Genomic DNA, 21,151 nt, shown 5'->3' with positions numbered 1-21,151 from the left:
TTCCTGCTACACTGCAGCAAATATACACCGTTGAGGACCGCCCATTTCCAAAGACTCTCCGCCCACATTGCAGATTTCACCTCCACATGAGGAGAGGAAACTCTATATCATACTGGGGGAAGAGGAAGAAACTGTGCAAATAGCTGCCCGATATGTCACGGCCTGCCACCAACTGAGAGGAACATGATAACACATGGACTGTATAACCCCATACTCCCCTCCCCTATGGACTGTATGCCTATACCCCCCTCCCCTATGGACTATATACCCCATCCCCCCCATACCATCCCGTACATCCTCCTATGGACTGTATACCCATGTCCTTCCCTTATTCCCACAATTCCCCCCCCCCCACGTTAATGTTCTATTTTGCTTTGGCAATGCTAAATGTATTTGGTCCTGCCAATAAAGCTTTTTTGGATTTGGATTTGGAACATCCAAGAGGCTCTACGACTGAGAGAGCCAAAGAGGAGGACCAGGGAGGGGAAACAGAAGGGACCCTGAAGACAATGAGCAGAATCAAGCTTCTCAGGATGAGGTAGTCTAGTAGCCCTCCGTGGGCTTGATTACATTCCCCCCCCCCCCCAATTCAAGGGTACTTTAAATAGAGAGGGGCCTACATCTCATAAAATAGCCTCAACACAGAGGCATTGTCTTCATAGAACATTCCAGACCATGTACACAAGAGCAAGCAATCTGCCCAGTAACAGCATGTAGTAGTGAGTACTTAGGCCAAGGACCATATCGCTGTTCTTGAGAGTGCAAGGGGGAGGGGGTGAAATAGAGAAACCACACACAATTTTTTTCTGATTTTTGCCAGTACACTAGGTACACTATGCCAGTGACATTTTTAAGTAAAACATTTCCAGGGGAAATAACCCATATACCGTGTGCAGTTAGCACAGTTGCAGCTGCTAATCAGTGGCTGTTACTGCGGATGGCATAGTGGCATCTGCTAATCAGTGGCTGTTACTGCTGCTGGCACAGTGGCACCTGCTAATCAGTGGCTGTTACTGCTGCTGGCACAGTGGCACCTGCTAATCAGTGGCTGTTACTGCTGCTGGCACAGTGGCACCTGCTAATCAGTGGCTGTTACTGCTGCTGGCACAGTGGCACCTGCTAATCAGTGGTGGTTACTGCTGCTGGCACAGTGGCGGCTGCTAATCTGTGGCTATTACTGCTGTTGGCATAATAGTGGCTGCTAATCAGTGGTAGCTGATAACCTACAGGCGAGCAAAGGGTGAGGCAGAGCAGCAACGCAACGTGGCCCATGCATGTGGTACCGCAGCTACGGCCTGCGGGCCGCATGAAATGAACAACTGTAGAGAGCTATGGGGGCCACCAGAAAAGGCTCAGTAGGCCACATTTGGACCCTGGGCTGGACTTTGGACCTTAAGTCAATAGATGGCCACTAGTTATCAATATAACTGTGCTCAGATTTGGCTTTGAAAGAATTTTTCCACTTGTTTGCCTAATTTTTTGTGGTCAGCTAAGATTGGAAAGCTCAGAACCCAGCTAGTCATTTGCTTTTGACGGCCTATTTCCACTAGTTTTGCATCAGTTTTTCTGCATCCAAATTTCTGAATGTGGATAAAGACTCAATAAAACAGTCATGCAGATCTCGAATATTTACTGTTTCTTTCCATCTCTGGAACCATCAAAAACACTGTGTTGCTGAATAGGGCCTGTGTGACACAGTAAAAGCAAGAAAATTCCAAGTACTTTAACAGCTATTGAGATTGTTAACATTTTTACCAGCAAACTCTTGTACAGCACGCAATGAAAAGTCTTAATTCCATATATAGTTGCTGAAGAAATTCAATTCTCTTTGTTCTTGTTTTGTTTAGCCATATCAAACAGTCTAATAAGTTCTTATCAGCAACTGTGAATAGGCTGCAGGATAGCTCTGAGACAGCTCTCCCCATACAGTACACACTGAAACTTAACCCTTTCAGTGCTCCCTGCAAAAGTGAAACTGTAACGATTGCGGAATCGTCTCCGTGGTCAGCGCACCAGACGTGCGCTGACGCGGCGGATTTCCTCCACAAGCGTATTATTGCGGATACCCAGGCTAGGTGCTATGCACCCGCAGAGGGCAATTCCCACCGGCAGATGGCGCTGTGGAGTGCAGGCGAACACAGCCGCTGCACAGCCACAGATGCCAAATGGGAATTGTACAGATCCGGGACAAGGTACAATCAGGCAGGGCTGGATAGCCCACAGGGAACAGAGCAAAAGGACAGAACCAATGTGTGCCCACCAAATTAGTCGCCACCCAGCGACGGCGAACACACAACGGCGGAAACGAAGTAGGAAACGCAATCGCAAGAATGGCGATTGCCAATAGCGACACAAGACTGAGCAGGACAGAGCACAAGGGTAGCAAAGGCACAGCAAATCATACAAAGAGAAAGATAAAGAAAATAACAAATGCTAGCTGAACGCGAACACCGCACTCATTCGCAACAGTGCATGCGTTCGTGCGCGGTCTCCGCGTGTTACGCACAACAGAGACAAGCACGCCTAACTAACCAAAGACAGACAAACACGAAACAGAGAACGCGAGCGCTTGCTTAACGGTTACCTCACCGAGCCTACAGCAAGCGTTTCGAATCAGACAAGACAGACACACGAAAACAGGGACAAGCGAGAGATAGGATCCACAGCACTAGCGAAAAGTGGCTAGCGCGATCCAAGTACAGAGTAGCAGAACAGAAGGATCCCCAGCGCTAGCGAAAAGTGGCTAGCGCGATCCCAGAAGACAGAACAGAAGGATCCCCAGCGCTAGCGAAAAGTAGCTAGCGCGATCCCAGGAGACAGAGTAGCAGAACAGAAGGATCCCCAGCGCTAGCGAAAAGTGGCTAGCGCGATCCCAGAAGACAGAACAGAAGGATCCCCAGCGCTAGCGAAAAGTGGCTAGCGCGATCCCAGGAGACAGAACAGAAGGATCCCCAGCACTAGCGCTAGGGCGAGTGCGATCCAAACACACGGCACACAGAACAGATGAGGTAGGCAGAAACAACCGCTGTTTCAACCTACACTCCAGACTCAATCAGAAGGATCCACAGCCGCTAACGCTAGGGCTTGTACGATCCAAACACAAGACAGACGGAACAGGCAAAACAGATAATACAACCTGACTGGACTAGAAGGGGAGCCTAAAGCAACCCCCAGGAATTAACTATACTAGATAGCAATGGCTGACACTCCAGCAGTGTCCATCAGGAACAGACCATGGAAGGGAAATGTCCAGCAAAGCATTCTGGGAGCAGAATGCTTTTATAGTGCTAGTCATCAAAAGAAGGCAGGTAACAGATTTGCATGACTAATGTATGCAAATTTCTCAGCAACACAAGCTGCAGAACTGACAGAAAGTCTCTCTTAAAGAGACCTGCAGAATGCTGGCGTGAACAGTGGTCAAAACGCTGCCTGTCTGCACAGGCAGCTGAGCAGATTCTCACAGTACCCCCCCTTCTAGGGTCGAATTCCAGACGACCCTCAAAACCGATATCTCCAAACCATTCTAACAGAAGACTCATGAAGGTCGGGGCAGCCCGACAAGGTCCAATTCCAGAGTCAGTCCACCCGAAACCGACCTCATCGGAAACAGAAGCCACCGAAACATGCCCATCAGTACTACCAGTCTCAGTATAACACCCATCAGGACTGTGAACGCCAGAGAAGAAGCCATCGACACCCTCCAGACAATACCCACCACCTTCCAAGGAGCGTCCGAAAATACCAAACCTGCCACAATACCTGTTCGAAGTGTCCCTTACAACACAAAAGCCACCGTTGATCTTATCCAGGGTACCAAGCAAAATCTCTCCCGGAATCTCCCAGAACCTTTTGAAGCTCCACAGAGATCCCAAGAGGGTAGAACAATCACCAGGCTCACATGGAGAATTACCAAGAACCCCCATGGAACCAATGACAATTCCGGATTCAGAATTACGAGGACACCCATCAAGATCAAGACTTTCAGGGACCACTTCTGGGCATGCAAGCAGGCAGGCCATATCAGAGCATGTCTCCACCGAGGAAGCATCTGAGTACGCTGGTAACCGAGGCACACTTGGGCTTTCTGGGTCACAGAGCACACTGGGGTACACCAGCACAGGAGAAACCTCAGGACATGTCGGGGAACTGCCAACCTCAGAGTCCGGCACGTCAAGACCAAAACCAGTACCGGGCAGAGAATCATCATGAGTGGAGGTCACAGGCACTGGACTTTCAAAAGAAGACTCGGATACAAATTCAGAAATTTCTGTGACAATAATATCATCATTGACTACACAGGCGTGAAGCTCCATCAGAGCTGAAAAGGTAGCCAGCAAGGCAGCAATGCCTACTGAAGTGGGCAACACCTCAGAAGGACTTGGGGGGCAGGAGACGTCTCCTACAAGTTCTGCACCCTTTGGGAGGAACTCGGAGATCTCCAGGAGGTCAGACAGGACCTCAGGAACATCCTTTTTCAAGTTTCCTAAGAAGGATTCTAAACTATCCATGTTACAGGGCAAGGCTTGAACTTTATTTTGTGAACCGGGCAGATGTCCCAGGGAAGGTTCCACCATAAACTGAGACTGAATTTCATCATCAGGACAGGGATACACAGAAATATCTAGTGAAACTAACTCTGGCTTTCTGAGTTTCGTTTCACTGCAGGGAAATTCCTCCATAGCAGTCAAACCAGACTGCAATTCCAAAATAGCAGAGAAACAGGTAACAATGGTTGCAATACCTAGACGAGCCTCTAGGGACACTGCAGGACATTTTAAACAAGGTAATATTGACTCATCCAGATTACTGGGTGGAGAGTCAGTACTTACTTCAGAATCAGACTCGCAAATGTCAATGCGAGTGGACATAATGTCTTTATTCATGATACAGGGCAGGCTCAGAGACACCTTCTCTGGACAGAACAAAGGTGCTTCAGTATCAGGTTTACAAAACCAAAGTGCTGTCTCACTCTTAGACTCGGCTAACGATGTCGAATCCGAGGAGACAGAACGCAAAATTTGCGAATCCACAATCGCTTTAGGTTGCGAAACCGAACACTCCAAAGACAGGGATTCTGAGGTCTCCAGGCTGGATTGCTGGATCTCAGAAACGCCAGCTGACAATGTATCTTTACAAACGTCACCTGAATGACGTACACGTAATTCATTCAGAATCATTTTCCACATACAAATCAGCGGACTCACAAAGTCAAATTCACACCCCTTTTTTTCTCTTAAGGCGGAAGCATAACTTATACATGCTCTCAAGACAGATTCACTTCTGGCAATGTAGTACTCACAAAACGACTCTGAATCGTTCTCCAATTCATACACCAACGCTTCGAGCTGTTTTTTCTGGAACGGGGGCTCCCATTCACACCTGACTAGGTCTGAGCATTCATACTGAACAATGTTAGGGGAAGTTGTGACAACAACATGAGGAATCATATTAATTTTACTCTTGAAACTGCATCGTTTGGGAATTTTCCCCATAGCGAGATCATAGATGGAGGATCTTAAAGTAGTACTGAGAGAAGATCTGTTTTTACATGACAAGGGATCCCACAAATCATTGACAAAGCTGACACACTCACGCCGATCACAATCGACAGGAACATCTGAGAAACCGGCATCAGATCGCACAGATTTAACCTCTAAACAAACGGGAGAAACTCCATCAGAATTCACGCAGGTGTCCACAGTCAAGGCACACCCATTCATTTCAGGTCGCACAGTGTCCAAACTCACTTGCTTTACCCCAGAAAGACAGGAATAATCATGTGACAATGGTGTCTCTTTATTGGAAATAATTGGTTGGTGTGTGTGCAATTCGTCCAAAATAGTCTGCCACACATAAATCACCAGTTCCACATCACACTCATCACATTCATCAGAATCGATCAAAAGGTACATAGAGTCGAGACAATCATTCAGGTCATCCGCGCTCTTTGCGATATAAAAATCGCAAAAGGCTTTCCAATCGAAATCAAACTCTTCCAACAAGGCCCCAATCTCCCATGAGGCAAATGGCGGTTCAAACAACCCAGTATCTAGGTAATCTCCATATGGGTTGGGGTCAGGAACGAGGACAGACTTTTTAACTGCTTTAATGTAGTGTGCGATCCTACCTATAATAGGATCCACATATGCCTTTGCCTCAGGCAATGACATCTGAACAAAATCGAAGGTTCCCTCTGCCCTGGGGATTTTGGTTGGGCTGGACATTCTGTAACGATTGCGGAATCGTCTCCGTGGTCAGCGCACCAGACGTGCGCTGACGCGGCGGATTTCCTCCACAAGCGTATTATTGCGGACACCCAGGCTAGGTGCTATGCACCCGCAGAGGGCAATTCCCACCGGCAGATGGCGCTGTGGAGTGCAGGCGAACACAGCCGCTGCACAGCCACAGATGCCAAATGGGAATTGTACAGATCCGGGACAAGGTACAATCAGGCAGGGCTGGATAGCCCACAGGGAACAGAGCAAAAGGACAGAACCAATGTGTGCCCACCAAATTAGTCGCCACCCAGCGACGGCGAACACACAACGGCGGAAACGAAGTAGGAAACGCAATCGCAAGAATGGCGATTGCCAATAGCGACACAAGACTGAGCAGGACAGAGCACAAGGGTAGCAAAGGCACAGCAAATCATACAAAGAGAAAGATAAAGAAAATAACAAATGCTAGCTGAACGCGAACACCGCACTCATTCGCAACAGTGCATGCGTTCGTGCGCGGTCTCCGCGTGTTACGCACAACAGAGACAAGCACGCCTAACTAACCAAAGACAGACAAACACGAAACAGAGAACGCGAGCGCTTGCTTAACGGTTACCTCACCAAGCCTACAGCAAGCGTTTCGAATCAGACAAGACAGACACACGAAAACAGGGACAAGCGAGAGATAGGATCCACAGCACTAGCGAAAAGTGGCTAGCGCGATCCAAGTACAGAGTAGCAGAACAGAAGGATCCCCAGCGCTAGCGAAAAGTGGCTAGCGCGATCCCAGAAGACAGAACAGAAGGATCCCCAGCGCTAGCGAAAAGTAGCTAGCGCGATCCCAGGAGACAGAGTAGCAGAACAGAAGGATCCCCAGCGCTAGCGAAAAGTGGCTAGCGCGATCCCAGAAGACAGAACAGAAGGATCCCCAGCGCTAGCGAAAAGTGGCTAGCGCGATCCCAGGAGACAGAACAGAAGGATCCCCAGCACTAGCGCTAGGGCGAGTGCGATCCAAACACACGGCACACAGAACAGATGAGGTAGGCAGAAACAACCGCTGTTTCAACCTACACTCCAGACTCAATCAGAAGGATCCACAGCCGCTAACGCTAGGGCTTGTACGATCCAAACACAAGACAGACGGAACAGGCAAAACAGATAATACAACCTGACTGGACTAGAAGGGGAGCCTAAAGCAACCCCCAGGAATTAACTATACTAGATAGCAATGGCTGACACTCCAGCAGTGTCCATCAGGAACAGACCATGGAAGGGAAATGTCCAGCAAAGCATTCTGGGAGCAGAATGCTTTTATAGTGCTAGTCATCAAAAGAAGGCAGGTAACAGATTTGCATGACTAATGTATGCAAATTTCTCAGCAACACAAGCTGCAGAACTGACAGAAAGTCTCTCTTAAAGAGACCTGCAGAATGCTGGCGTGAACAGTGGTCAAAACGCTGCCTGTCTGCACAGGCAGCTGAGCAGATTCTCACAGAAACCAAGTTGAAACTTCAGTGTTTAGGACTTACGTAAAAAGTTACAAGATAACTCGAATTCAGGTATAGAAGCAGTTTCTTCAGCATCTTCCACTGCACTACAACCATGCATCTCATGTGACAATATTTGCTTTGAAATGCATTTGTCAAAGAGGAACTGCATGACAAGACATGCATGCTTCTTTACTAAAACAGTCCTTGCTGAGAATGAATGTTATGTGATGATAAGTGCATGACATTACTTAGTTTTCTGTGTGATAAATTGTTAATTAAGATCAACAATGCTGATATCATTGTTTGTCCCCCTTTATTTGTAGTGTTTGTACTGGGATAATAGGATTTGGCAACTTCCGGCGGCGATTCCATGATTTGATTTTGCATTGCATTTTGCAGTGTCTAGGGAAAAACCATATGACGGGAAATGACGCAATCGAGCTCGGCATTTGCGCAAATGATGGTAAACCTTTGTACCGGGGAATGTCCATTCTCGTGAATGGACAGCACTTAAATGGTGTGCATCGTGGCCGTTGTTTAATGCTGTGAAAACGTCCGTGGGAACCGGAAGGAAAAGGAAACCAGAGATAAATGATATGAAAAGCTATCCCGTAACTTTGGGCAGCCGCGGCCAGTCTGCAGAACGGTGCAGTGCGCTCTTTTCGTTTCTCTCCGGCGGAGAATAGTACTGCACAGGTGCAGTACTATTCTCCGACGGAGAGAGTGCACTGCACTTGCCCAGACTGGCCTCGACTGGCCGAAGTTACGGGACCCGGTACAGAAGACAGAGGAGACTGAGGATGGCGGCGTGGGAGCGATCTGTGCGGATGGGGCTGGAGGAAGCCCCAGATACGTATAAATCTTTATCGTTTAATATCGTTTATTTCTGGTACACTTTAATGGCCATTAAACTGGAACTCTTATTTTTATTTTCAATAGAGTGAGGGGGAGGATTGAATACTTATTTTTTTTTCTGCTGTTTGTGTCCATATTGGTAAGATTCCTCTCATCTTGTATTCAAGCAAGGTTAGCCACCAGCATAGGAAGCGAGACAAAAACTTTTCTATGGGAGACAGCAATAAAATCATGTATGGAATATTCAGGGAGAACTTTGATGTAGTTAACCTACATAAGCAAATTACTTTTTTTTTAACTAATACTTCCAATTTGCAATGACATTAACAGGGTTTTTATTGATGTCTGTGAAAAGTCAATATGCATATACATTTTAGTGGCATTTGATTGGGTCACAGCTTTTTAGCACAGGAAAAAATTGTTTTGTTTGTGAGCATTAAAACTGTGACGGTTCCATACCAAAAAGAGTGTATACTGCTGTCTGTGCCTCTATGGCAGGGGTGTCTATCTCAAATACAGAGTGGGCCAGAATTGAACATTGCAGTCTGTAAAGAGAGTGTGAGTGGGCACACCATATGTATAGTCGGGTGCTTGATATAGAGGAATAGACTATGCCACCTCAAAGTCCAATTTACCCAGTATATCAGCACACCGTTTTTCAAATAAGTCACGCAGTTTATTGAGCTATACATCCACAAGATTAGCCGACAATTGTTTCGGGGGCCTCGCAGGGAGTACATTTGAAATCGGCGCAGGTAGACTTGGGCGCAGGATACAGCGGTATATGGCTGATCCTGCTTCTGCACAAGTCCGGGCCGATTTAATTACTATTCCCCCTCCAAGCCGCCATGGATAGGGGGGAATGAAATAATTCGGCTTCAAGCGATTGCTAGAGGCCGAATTATTATGTTTTTAAGCAACCTCGGCTCCGTCTTCTGACAGAGCCGATGTTACTCACTGAGCGCTGCAATAGGAATGATTCCTATTGTAGTCTATGGAGGCGCCGGCTGCGCCCAAATCTAGCAGCGCTGAAAAGCACTGCTCCGCTCGCAGGGTCCCCCTTTATCAAGGCATTTGTAACTACACGTCTTGATAAAGGGGGACCCTGCGAGACCCCCGAAACAACTGTCGGCTAATCTTGTGGATTGTATGGCTCAATAAAGAGCGTGACTTATTTGAAAAACGGTGTGCTGATATACTGGATGAATCAGAATTGAACATTGGGACCAAGTTGTGGGCCAATCTCAATGCCTAGTGGGCACTTTTTACCCTTGTAAAGTTCCCTGGTGTGAAATGCGCCCTCCCCTTTTTCCTTCCCCCATACAGTTCCTTGGAGTCTAGTGCCCCCCCCCCCCCATACATTTCACTGGTATCTAGTGGTCCCCCCCCACCCCTAAACAGTTCCCTGATATATAGTGGTCCCCCCTCACCACCCTAGACAGTTCCCTGGTGTCTAGTGCTTCCCCCCTCCCTCCCCTATGTGGTGATGTAGGGTTTCACCTCCTAATATAGATTCCCTTTTGGTCTAGAGTGGGCCAAACATAATGCAAAGTAATGAAACCACTTGCAGACCAAATTTGATGGCTCTGCAGGTCATATTTGGCCCAAGGGCCAGAGTCTGACATGTATGCTCTATAAGAATGATTTCCCCTCACTTGCTGTTGCAGTAATCCTAATCCTAATAATGGAAACTAAAGGGAAATCTCCTCAGAAAAAAAGACAGTAATATAAACCTCTGTTGAGTCAATTCATTTCTAAAGGGGAATTTGCCATGAACAAGAATTCCTTAAGAATTCCTTACATGGTAAATCAATCAGGTGATCAATCTGAAAGTCTGATTTGTTGGCTAGATGATGTGATCATGCCTTTCTCCCGCTTTCTGAGAAGAAAAGTAGGATGTGATTACCTCATGAAAGTGATAATACGGTTCTGAAAAGCTTCTAGGAATCTGGTGCAAAGAGATGTTTCCACTGAAATTTCACCTTGAAGAATATAAGAGATATACAGAAATATTAATAAACAAACCAGCGTTATACAAAGAGATGAACCTTGTGGAGATTTTGGTCATTGTGTGAGTATGAATGACTTGTATAGACTTATCCTGCTTCTTCATATCTGTTTTCAGGAAATGTGCACTCAGTGGTCTTTCACGTTCTTGCCGCCATAGGATTAAGCTGGGGGATTCTGGGAATTATTATTTCATTTCACCATCCTGCCGGTCCAGGGTAAGCTTTAATAATCAATAATAATTATATTGGTCCTATGTCTGCTATGTAATTTTTTAAGATGAAATTCTGTACAAAACAGAATTTAGTGAACACAGGATTACCCTTTTCATTTCACATCCATTTACATGGAGATGGTCCTCTCTTTGCTGCTATAACAACCTCTTTTCCTCCAGGAAGGCTTTCTAGAAGGTTTGGGAATATGGCTACAAGGATTTGCCCCCAATCAAGCACAAGAGTGCCAAGGCCAAATAACAAGAGCAACTGAATCATTAGAAACTAGATACCACAAACTGTACCTGCAGCCAGACTTCAATATATTTTAGTCCTGAACAAGGACTGTGAAGAACAATTTTGCCCCTGCCTTTTGCCACCACTGGTTTGAATGGCTAATTGTGTAAGTACAGGACAAACAAATGACTCAGTTTGCTGCAGTACAGTAAAGGGAGGTACAGACTTTACATAATGGTTTTCCAAAACAATACTTTTTTGGAAAATGGTTATGGTTAGGATCAGCAGAAGCGAGCTGCCAGCACCTGTGGAGGAAATAACAGTAACAATTGGGCATGGATTCATAGCACGCTCAATCGCTAACAATATGATGGTGGTCACGGGGGGACCACTTTTAACTTCTACCAAATGTGCCCAAAACTATTGTACACTATTTTTCAAGTGTGTACAAGCCTTAACATGTGTACACACCCTCAATTTCTGCCCCCCGCAGAGATTAGGACTCATAGTTCATGGCCCGATGCTTCACAGATGTGTCATTAGCCTCCTAGCTAGCAATGCATCCTGCTGCTATAGATGAGGGCTGATGGTGTGGTGCATCACAGAACAGGTGGGGTGATTAGGAAAACCTTTACTTGCCCTGAGCTGAGATGATGCACTAGGCGGATCCTCGCCGACACATAAAGGGGGACGGGGGGACTGCTGTACTCACGTTAGATTCTTCACTGAGGCAACAACCGAGGCGAAACGCGTTGATCTTGTGGAATGTATAAATAAACTGCTTTATTGATATGACATCAATATTATCTTGTGTCTGCTCGGAGGAGGTAAGTCCACCACTGCCTCCTCTATTTTTAAACTTTTTAGATACTTTTATTCTTTTGGCGCCTCTGTATTCCTATAACATTATACAAGTCCACCCTTGGTGGAGGGGTGTTTTTTCCCCATTTTCTCCTATCTACAGAGAGTGACTTCTTAATCCTGAGTGGGGTCAGGTCTAATCTCTACACCTGCATTATCAGTGGTTGCCTGTGAGGTAACCCTGACTTGTGAGTATATTGTATTTACTCTATCATCCCTTCTTCTATTACCAGTACATACTGCTGGAGGTCCAGCTAAACTCCCAATGCTTAGTAGAGCTTTGTTAGTGATAGCCAGTGCTGCTCAGTCACTATGGCAGCCTTATTAACAGAAAACATGGAGGGAGGATGCACCCCAAAGTATATGGTAATAATATTATCTAGAATAGCCATACATAAAAATATAAATAAGAGGCTTACCTCACAGAGGAACAGGCAAGCCCAATTAAAATAAGAATTATTTTATTAAATACCAGACACTTGAAAGATTATTAACAGATAGGGAGGTAGTGACCCTAAGGCACTTAATGTTAAAATGAACCTCCAGACTGAAAATTGACTCAGCAGCACTGGAAAGGCCTGGTGTTTCTTTAAATGTTTCACAGCATCAGAACTTTTTTTCTCTTATACAAGCCTCATTTTTAGCTGCACAGAAAAAAACTGCCCGGGCATTTACCCCCTAATGCTGTGCAAAGCATGATTTCTGATGTTGTTGTTCTTGTTCTGTTGTTTTGGTGCAATTTTTTTTTTTTTACACTTTGAATTTGACATTTGAAGCCTAGTGTGCGCAGCTGGGAGGGGTTATCAGGACACAGGACTGTTGGAACTGTGTCTCCTGCTCCCTGTCACCTCCTTTCAACCAAAAAGATGGCTGCCCCCATGACAAAGATGGCAGCCCCCATGAATCACAAACATTTGCCTGTTCTTTTAAAAATGGGGTCGGTAAGAGATTATATTACCTATCTATTCTAATTAACATAACTAATGTAACTTAATGACAGTATGTTTGTTTAGGCTGAAGTTCCCCTTTAAAGACTTGCTTAATGTACCAGTAAAGCATCACTCTGTTCCACTCACAAAACACTAAGAGCCATATGCAATTCACTTTTTCTCCTGGGTTTTCTCATAGGTGATATTTTCACAACTTGTCATTAAATGCCTTTTAAGCCACCAGCAAACAAACAAATACTAAAAATACATTTTATAGTACTTTTTCAACCACTTTTGGGTCGTTTTTCAATTGTAAAATGGTCAGAAGTTAGTTTAAAGAGAAGATGAAAATTATCTCCTAGGAGATAACTCAGGTGAAAAAGTTAATTGCATATGGGCCTAACAGGTGGATGTGCCTAGAGAACGTCAACAAGATTCTGATACATCCAATTTGCATGTCAATTATGAGATTAAGCCAATCAAAATCACTGGGAAGTGCATTTGATTAGCATAATTGCAAGCTACCTGCAGTCTGGGGATCTCACTCACCACCTCTACCGGCCATACACCTTCAATATTTATGTGTACCATTAAACATGTTTGTAAAATGTTTTTATATTTTAGTTATGAACACAATTATAGACAAGAGAATAAAAGTAATTGGTTGCTGGTGACATTTCATCTTTCAAAATAAGGCCTTTTAGCTAGCTGCCATTATTAATCCCCTTTTTTCCTTCCTCAGATAACAGCTGTGTGCAATTTCTTCACTTACATTCGTTATATACAGCAGGGTCTGGTGCGCCAAGACAGTGAGTATCTCTGTGTCCTGTCCAAACTGCCTAGACTCCTGAGCATTCTTATATGACACCTTCAGAACAAAGCTCAACATCAGTCTCAGTGGCGTACCTAGGGCATTTGGCACCCGGTGCTGGGTATTAAAAGACATCCCCCCCTAAAAAAATGGGCGTGGCCACAACCTGCGGCGTGCTTCGCGGCAAAAAAAATGGGCCTGGTCACGACCAGATGAGGGTGGAGCTAACTGTAATTTAAAGTATTAGCTAGTATAGTTGCCCCAGTATAGCTAGTATAGTTGCCCCCAGTATAGCTAGTACAGTTTCCCCCAGTATAGCTGCTCCCAGTGAAGCTAGTATAGTTGCCCCCAGTGAAACTAGTTGTCCCCAGTATAGCTAGTTTAGTTGCCCCCAGTATAGTTAGTTTAGTTTCCCCCAGTATAGCTAGTATAGTTGCCCCCAGTATAGCTAGTACAGTTGCCCCAGCCAGTATAGCTAGTATAGTTTAGTTGCCCCCAGTATAGCTAGTATAGTTTAGTTGCCCCCAGTATAGCTAATATAGTTGCCCCCAGTAAGTATAGTTGTCCCCAGTATAGCTAGTATAGTTGTCACCAGTATAGCTAGTATAGTTGCCCCCAGTATGGCCAGTATAGTTGCCCCCAGTAAGCTAGTATAGTTTCCCCGAGTATGGCTAGTATAGTTGCCCCCAGTAAGCTAGTATAGTTGCCCCCAGTATGGCTAGTTATGGCCCAGTAGACAGGATCTTGAGATAGAAGAGGCTAGAACATGGAAGACAGTCAGTGGCGTCTCTATCATAGGGCGCAGGGGGGCGTGGCGCACCGGGTGTCAGACACCCAGGGGGGTGTCGCCACGACCCCCCACAGCAGCACAGCAGGAGGGGGAAGCAGGGCTAGAAGGAGGGGCTGTGGAGGCAGCGGTAGGGAAGGGGGACATATCCCCCCCTCCCTCACCTTGGACCCCTCCTTCTGCCTCTCTCTCCCCTCTCCAGAATAGCGGCGACAAGTGCGGGGCGGCCGGAGGTGTATGGACAATTACTCACCTGTTTTCCGCGTTCCAAGCGTGGAGCGCAGCGTCATGTCGTTACAGGTCTCCGTCTTCAATGCCGCCCACTGTGCTTCCGCTAATCAGGAAGCACAGTGGGCGGCATTGAAGACGGAGACCTGTAACGTCATGACGCTGCGCTCCACGCTTGGAACGCGGAAATCAGGTGAGTAATTGTCCATACGCCTCCGGCTGCCCCGCACTTGTCGCCGCTAATTTCTGGAGGGGGAGAGAGAGGCAGAAGGAGGAGTCCCAGGTGAGGGAGGGGGGGATATGTCCCCCCTCCCTACTGCTGCCTCCACAGCCCCTCCTTCTAGCCCTGCTTCCCCCTCCTGCTGTGCTGCTGTGGGGGGTCGTGGCGACACCCCCCTGGGTGTCTGACACCCGGTGCGCCACGCCCCCCTGCGCCCTATGATAGAGACGCCACTGACTGTCTTCCATGTTCTAGCCTCTTCTATCTCAAGCTCCTGTCTACTGGGCCATAACGCTGATGGGGGAAGCAGTAAATTTGGATGCCCTCCTATCAGAAAAGTGACATTTCTGAGCAGCAGTGCACACTAAGCTCATTGAACATTTTATAATGCTGCTATTAGATGAATGACTACTGTAGGGGTAGCAGAATTTTCTCTAAAGTGGCCATTTAAAAATCTACATATTTAGTCATTTTATATTAAACAAATTACCAGATTAAAGCATACCTGAAGCGAAAATAAACGTATGAGATAATGAATTGTATGTGCAGTACAGCAAATAAATAAAACATTAGTAGCAAAAAAAAAAGTTGCATGTTGTTTTTTAGTACAGGAAGAGTTAAAAAACTTCAGTTGTTATCTATGCAAAAGAGGTTCTCTGAGCTATTTGACCCAAAGGTTTGAATACAGTTGACTACAGTCCTGTTTTCTGAAGCACTTAAACAGCCAAGAAACAGTGAGAGACAGATTTAGATAAGGTTTTAGTGCAGTAAAGTTCAAAGGGTCATTATTTCTGCTTTTGTTTTAGAGCTTAAAAGACAGAGTGTGGTTTCTAAACTGCAAATATGACAGAATGATGTAATGTTATAAAAAAAAAACAGACGAAAAGCTATATAACTGAAAATAAAAATATGAAGCTCTTTTCTTTGCTACCAATGTTCTATTCATTATTTGTACTACACATACAATTCATTATATCATACTTTTTTTCCGCTTAAGGTTTGCGTTCATTGGGCTTCATTGACTAAGACAAATAGCATGTCTTATCAAAGTTAGCACTCCTTATCAGAGTAGCATAGCAAGCACTACGAACCCGCAGGGGCTCAGGGCAGGACGAGTGGAGCTCTCATCATTGCCAATTAGCAGGCATAAGTTTGCTGTGCTACTCGGATAAGGCGTGTTAACTTTGATAAGGCGTGTTATCTCTGATAAGGCATGGTATATGTCTTATGCTGGGATTACACAATACAATTTTCTGTTAGATTTTTCTGTTAGATTCTCTAAATTCAACATGTTGGAAATGTATCTATCTTACCATCTATCTGCCGAGCAATTAGGCATTGTTCTACTCAGCAGGAGATAACCAGAAGACAATGCACCAGAGATAATGACTATTCTCTACAGAAAATAATCTAATTATGCATTCTAACAGAAAATCTAACAGAAAAATCTAATGCTGGGGATACACGGTACGTTTCCCCTTATCAATCGAGCCACTGATGGCTCGATTGATAATTTCCGACAGGTCCAATGACCCGCCGGATCGATTCCCCGCTCGATCCCCGCGGGGATGAGCGGGAATCGATCCAGAAGGTGGCGGGGACACGGCAGGAGTCGATCCTTTGGCTAATTGAGCCGCCGGGTCGACCCATGTATGCCCAGCATAACAGAAGACTCTAATGCTGGGCATACACGAGTTGACCCAGTGGCTCGATTAGCCACTGGATCGACTCCCGCCGCGTCCCCGCGGGCGGCCGGATCGATTCCCGCTCGTCCCCGCAGGCGCTCCTTATCTTCCGCTCGATTCCCCGCTATTGTCAGCCCGCGGGGATCGAGCGTGGAATCTATCCGGCGGGTCATCGGACCTGTCGGATATTATCAATCGAGCCATCAGCGGCTCAATTGATAAGGAGGTGTCGACCCGTCTACACCCAGCGTAAAAGAAAATTGTATGGTGTAATCCCAGCATTAGTGAATCAAACCCATTGTATTTGCCTGGGGTCTTCTTTATCATACTCAATGTGAAGTGACAGTTTGTACTGAATGTGCTTTTATTAACAGTAAGTTTCCTTCTCTGTCACCCCACAGCGGAACTAATATTCTGGGAAATCATGAGACTTCGCCGTGAAATGTCAGTGGCCAAACTTGGCTTCTACATCAATGAGTCCTAGCGATGTCGGTGGAGGGATCATTCGACTGACAGATATGGAGCCTTTATCCAGCTGCTACGGGGTTCAGTGATATGTTCGAGCACAAGCCTATGAGTGCCTGTGGGAATCATCAGACTGTGAGGTTACACCTGCTCTGTGTGGGGACATCACTATTCTCACAAACGGTACAAGACGCAAGTGATCATGATAAAAAAATAGGCAACGCACATATAGCAGCTTACACAATAGTGATTGTTTACTTAGAATAGGGATGTCTAAATACCAGCATGGCTTAAGCACACTTATAAGAGATCTCAGATTATGACAAGCATCTGAATAGGCTGAACATTACTGAGAACACAGACCCATGAAGTCATTATGAAACTGGAACTTGAGTGGCTGGAGGAATCCCCAGGTAAGTATAAAACCTGAGACTGCTTTCGTCTCAGGTTCATGTTGAAGAGGAATTTTAACCCAGGATTAAACTTCATCCCATTCATTAGTTGATACCCCCTTTCTCACGAGAAATCTTTACCTTTCCCTGCAAAGATCATCAGTTGGGTCTTTGTGGCTGATATTTTGGTGAAACCCCTCCCACAGTGTGATGTCATGACCATGGTCCTGACAGTTTGCTGTCTGTGAACCTCGTTGCATTGTCGGAAATAACGTCTTTTTCCAACTGCCAAGCAAGCAGTATCTGCCTCTGTGCATTGAACCTTCAGTACAGATCCCTTGGCAGAACTAAAGATGTGACCACAGTGATACATTTCAGAATGTAAATCAGGGAGAGGAAAGATTTTACAATGGGCAAACACTGACTAAATAATCTATAAATGAATATTGTAAAAATAAGCAATTTTATTCATTATTATTTTCACTGCAGTTCCTCTTTAAAATGAGGTCTTGATTAATAATGAAACAAATTAGCATTATTTATTTTACTCACTCTTAAGATTCAGGCATGTCACATCCAGTGTGTAAAGTAGAAGCTATTCTTCTGTGCCTATACTAATAATAGTCTGTGCTGATCGGCGCTTGAATAACTAGCTTTGAAACTGTTCCCACTGCTTCTGCTCATAGATGGTTACATTTACCCTTTAAAATCATATCCCTGTTGAACGTCTTAAATAATAACATTTGCAAACACTGCATATGGGGGGCGGGGCTGACTTATTGTAATGTAAACATATCAGGAAATAAGGAAATATTTTACAATACAAGCAAGTGCAATGATTGATAAGAGCCTCATTTTATGATATTTCAAGCTCTGTTAAGTACCGTAAGTACGCTACCACTTCATAGAAACAGGCAGTGATAGTGATATGGAGGATGTCAGCTATATTCCCTTTTAAAGATACCAGTTGGAAGTAGGCGCTTCATCATCTGAGGGATGTTGCATGTTTCCTGTCCAAATAATAGCAGTCCCCTGGCTGTGATGCTGATCTCTTGGCTTCAGTGTCTGTTTCACATCTGGAACAATGTGGAGTCAGTGGAGTCTGAAGACCTGATCTGCTCACTTCTTCTATGATACATTAAGTATAAGAACAGAGAATCATTAACCCAATAGCAGCAAAGACAAGTTGCATTTCAAAGAGGAAAACAGATGGCTGCCTTTATATTGCTTTCAGCACACTGTATTACAATGCCACCATGTAGATGGTCTTATTAAGGTGAACCCAAGGTGAAAATAAACTGATGCGATAAACAATTGTATTCATCGTTCTACTCCTAAAAATGACTTAAGTATCAGTATCCCAGGGTTTTCTTTTATATTTAAATGATTTACAAAGTAAGTTGAATGTTTTATGGACATTCATCAGTGGCAGCCTATTAAGTGTCCAAGAGTTAGAAAAAGGTCAGTAGTTCATGGATTTTATCTATCCCTGCCCTCAGAAGTTGTATTCTACCAGGAAAACTACTCTGGCTGTAATTTGCTTATCAGTGATGATTACTATATTCCCGACAAGGTAACGACAAGACAGAAGCTGTCACTTGCATGCCTAGAAATTAACTCTTTCAGGCAGCATAATCAAACAAGTAAGACAGCCCGGTTATTAATGTTTTGTACCATACATACACATGTTTATCTCATCATGTCCATATTGCCTCGGGTACACTTTAAGCTGCACACGTGTTCTATATGTATATGGATTGGTTAAAGCTCTAGTTCACCTTCTCTGATCCGTCACTGGTAGTAAAGGTGGACTATGCCATTATTCATACAGCTTTCATTATTGATGAAACTGTTCCAAAAAAATAGTCATGTGACCCAGAGATCCCTTTAGAAAGCAGAGATCTAGCAGAAGAATTGGGGCTCCTCATTATGCTGCTGAAATATTAACTCTTTGTGGCCAACACCGCAGCTCAGCTATTCTTATCATTATGAGACTAGCTGCAGGGCTGGCCACAAAGAGTGAATCTCAGAGGGAGAAGGAGGGTGAAGATCAAGTGATCTGTGCTGGGAGGGAAAGACTAGCTGCTGCCTTCCCCCAGTTATCTTTGACTACTTTCTGTTTGAGTGATGATGGTTTTGGTAGTAGCCTCTCCTAGTGCCCATATGTTTGAAGCAAAAAGTACTGACATGAAATGGACAAAATATGTTGTATTACTGATGAATGTAAATGTATTATCATGCACGTTCAAAGTACCTGGGGCTGCTTCAAAAGCACTAGAGCACTCCAAAAAACACAAAAAACACTAGCAGAGATAGTGGTTTCCAGTGAGCCCCAGTCCTAACACTAACTCCCCTTTCTAGAAATCACGCTTACCTCTGCTTCTGATGCCCATGCACACTTGTCCTTACTACATTATTTTTGTAAGATCAGTCAGTTTCATAGTGTTACGTCTTCAATGAAGTATGATTTTATAAGGATGTTTGTAAATGTTTGGATAGAATGTGTTTGGGACTTGTCAACAAACCTGGAGTTACCACAGGGCTTACACTATTGTATCAAATATAAGCTAACAGTATAAAATGCAGCAAGAGTAGAGCTAATCTGTGATTGGCTGCTGTTCATTAATGCACAGATTTCTATTTGCATGCTGTGTTAACAGATGATTCAAGCCTCTGATTCTCTGGCAGAACAAGCTTGAATTCAGTGAAAGCTACGGTAGGACTGTATCTCCTGTGAGGCACAAGCCATTTGGAGGTGCAAACAAACTATTATGAATAGGGGCTAAAAAATAAAATTGCATCTTGTCATATATTGTTATATGCCATGCATTTGTGCTGAAGCTTGTATGTACAGCATACAGTATATAGCCGATTGTCTAAGGAATCTCTCAATAATGCAGCTCTGTTTGCTATTAATGCATGCAAACTGGCTCATAATGTAAAATATATTCATGGTGTGGGGCTATTCGTTCCAGAGATTTAAAAACAATCTGTTACATAGGGACCTATAGAACAATACATAGCACCTAATGCATGATGGGAATTTTGAACATGGACAGGCTCCAACCAGGATCAGCACAGCTTCCACCCTGACCCGTTCAGGTGATATGTGAGTACTTTCATCCTTAGGCTGCAGCAGCATGTCTCTAAACAAAACTATGTCCCAATCCATAATTCAGTGCAGCAAAAGTAACGGGACATCAACTTCAACACTAAAATAAAAGTAAAGTATATATATATATATATATATATATATATATATATATATATATATATATATATATATATATATATATAATATTTTTTTTTTGGCTACCTGTCAACCAATTTGAAGTAAAACTTTGCATTTGTTAAGAAATATAACCATTCCCTTCAGGTCAGTTCTACACATTATCCAGGTTTGAAATACCATTAATCCTTGCAGAGTACTGGTTAAGGGCTCTGCCTTTGACATGGGAGACCAGGGTTCGAATCCTGGCTAGGTCAAGTACCTATTCACTAAGGAGTTCAAGGCAAGACTCCCTAACACTGCAGGGTGGCCTCTTGAGCGCGTCCCAGTGGCTGCAGCTCTTGAGCGCTTTGAGTCCGACAGGAGAAAAGCGCTATACAAATGTTCGGATTATTATAAACCATATACTTTGGTTGTGAGCACACAATCCCTTCTTCCACTGTGATCAGGGTGTCAGTGCGGGAGCAGCCTGACTTCTGCCAGTGACACCGTTAGAGCAGGCATAGAAAATAACCAACAGGACTT

General features: G+C 44.6%; 1 protein-coding gene across 6 annotated transcripts in view; it reads left to right on the top strand.

Moving 5' to 3' along the window:
- Nucleotides 1-20,652, top strand: part of RAB3IL1 (RAB3A interacting protein like 1) — a 77,152-nt gene extending 56,500 nt beyond the window's left edge. For 5 of the 6 annotated variants that reach the window (XM_068261319.1, XM_068261322.1, XM_068261321.1 and 2 more), the window contains 3 exons: nucleotides 10,689-10,788; nucleotides 13,552-13,618; nucleotides 16,942-20,652. In XM_068261319.1, the coding sequence (XP_068117420.1) occupies nucleotides 10,689-10,788; nucleotides 13,552-13,618; nucleotides 16,942-17,024 (250 nt within the window). In that variant the 3' untranslated portion in view covers nucleotides 17,025-20,652. Of the gene's footprint in view, nucleotides 1-10,688; nucleotides 10,789-13,551; nucleotides 13,619-16,941 lie in introns of those variants that run through there. The other variant, XR_011024898.1, reaches the window with a different exon arrangement.
- Nucleotides 20,653-21,151: the final 499 nt, after the last annotated feature.

Source organism: Hyperolius riggenbachi, chromosome 11, assembly GCF_040937935.1.
Source record: "Hyperolius riggenbachi isolate aHypRig1 chromosome 11, aHypRig1.pri, whole genome shotgun sequence".
NCBI lineage: Eukaryota > Metazoa > Chordata > Amphibia > Anura > Hyperoliidae > Hyperolius > Hyperolius riggenbachi.
Note: the sequence above shows the minus strand (reverse complement) of the source record. Positions and strands in the feature narration are given on the sequence as shown.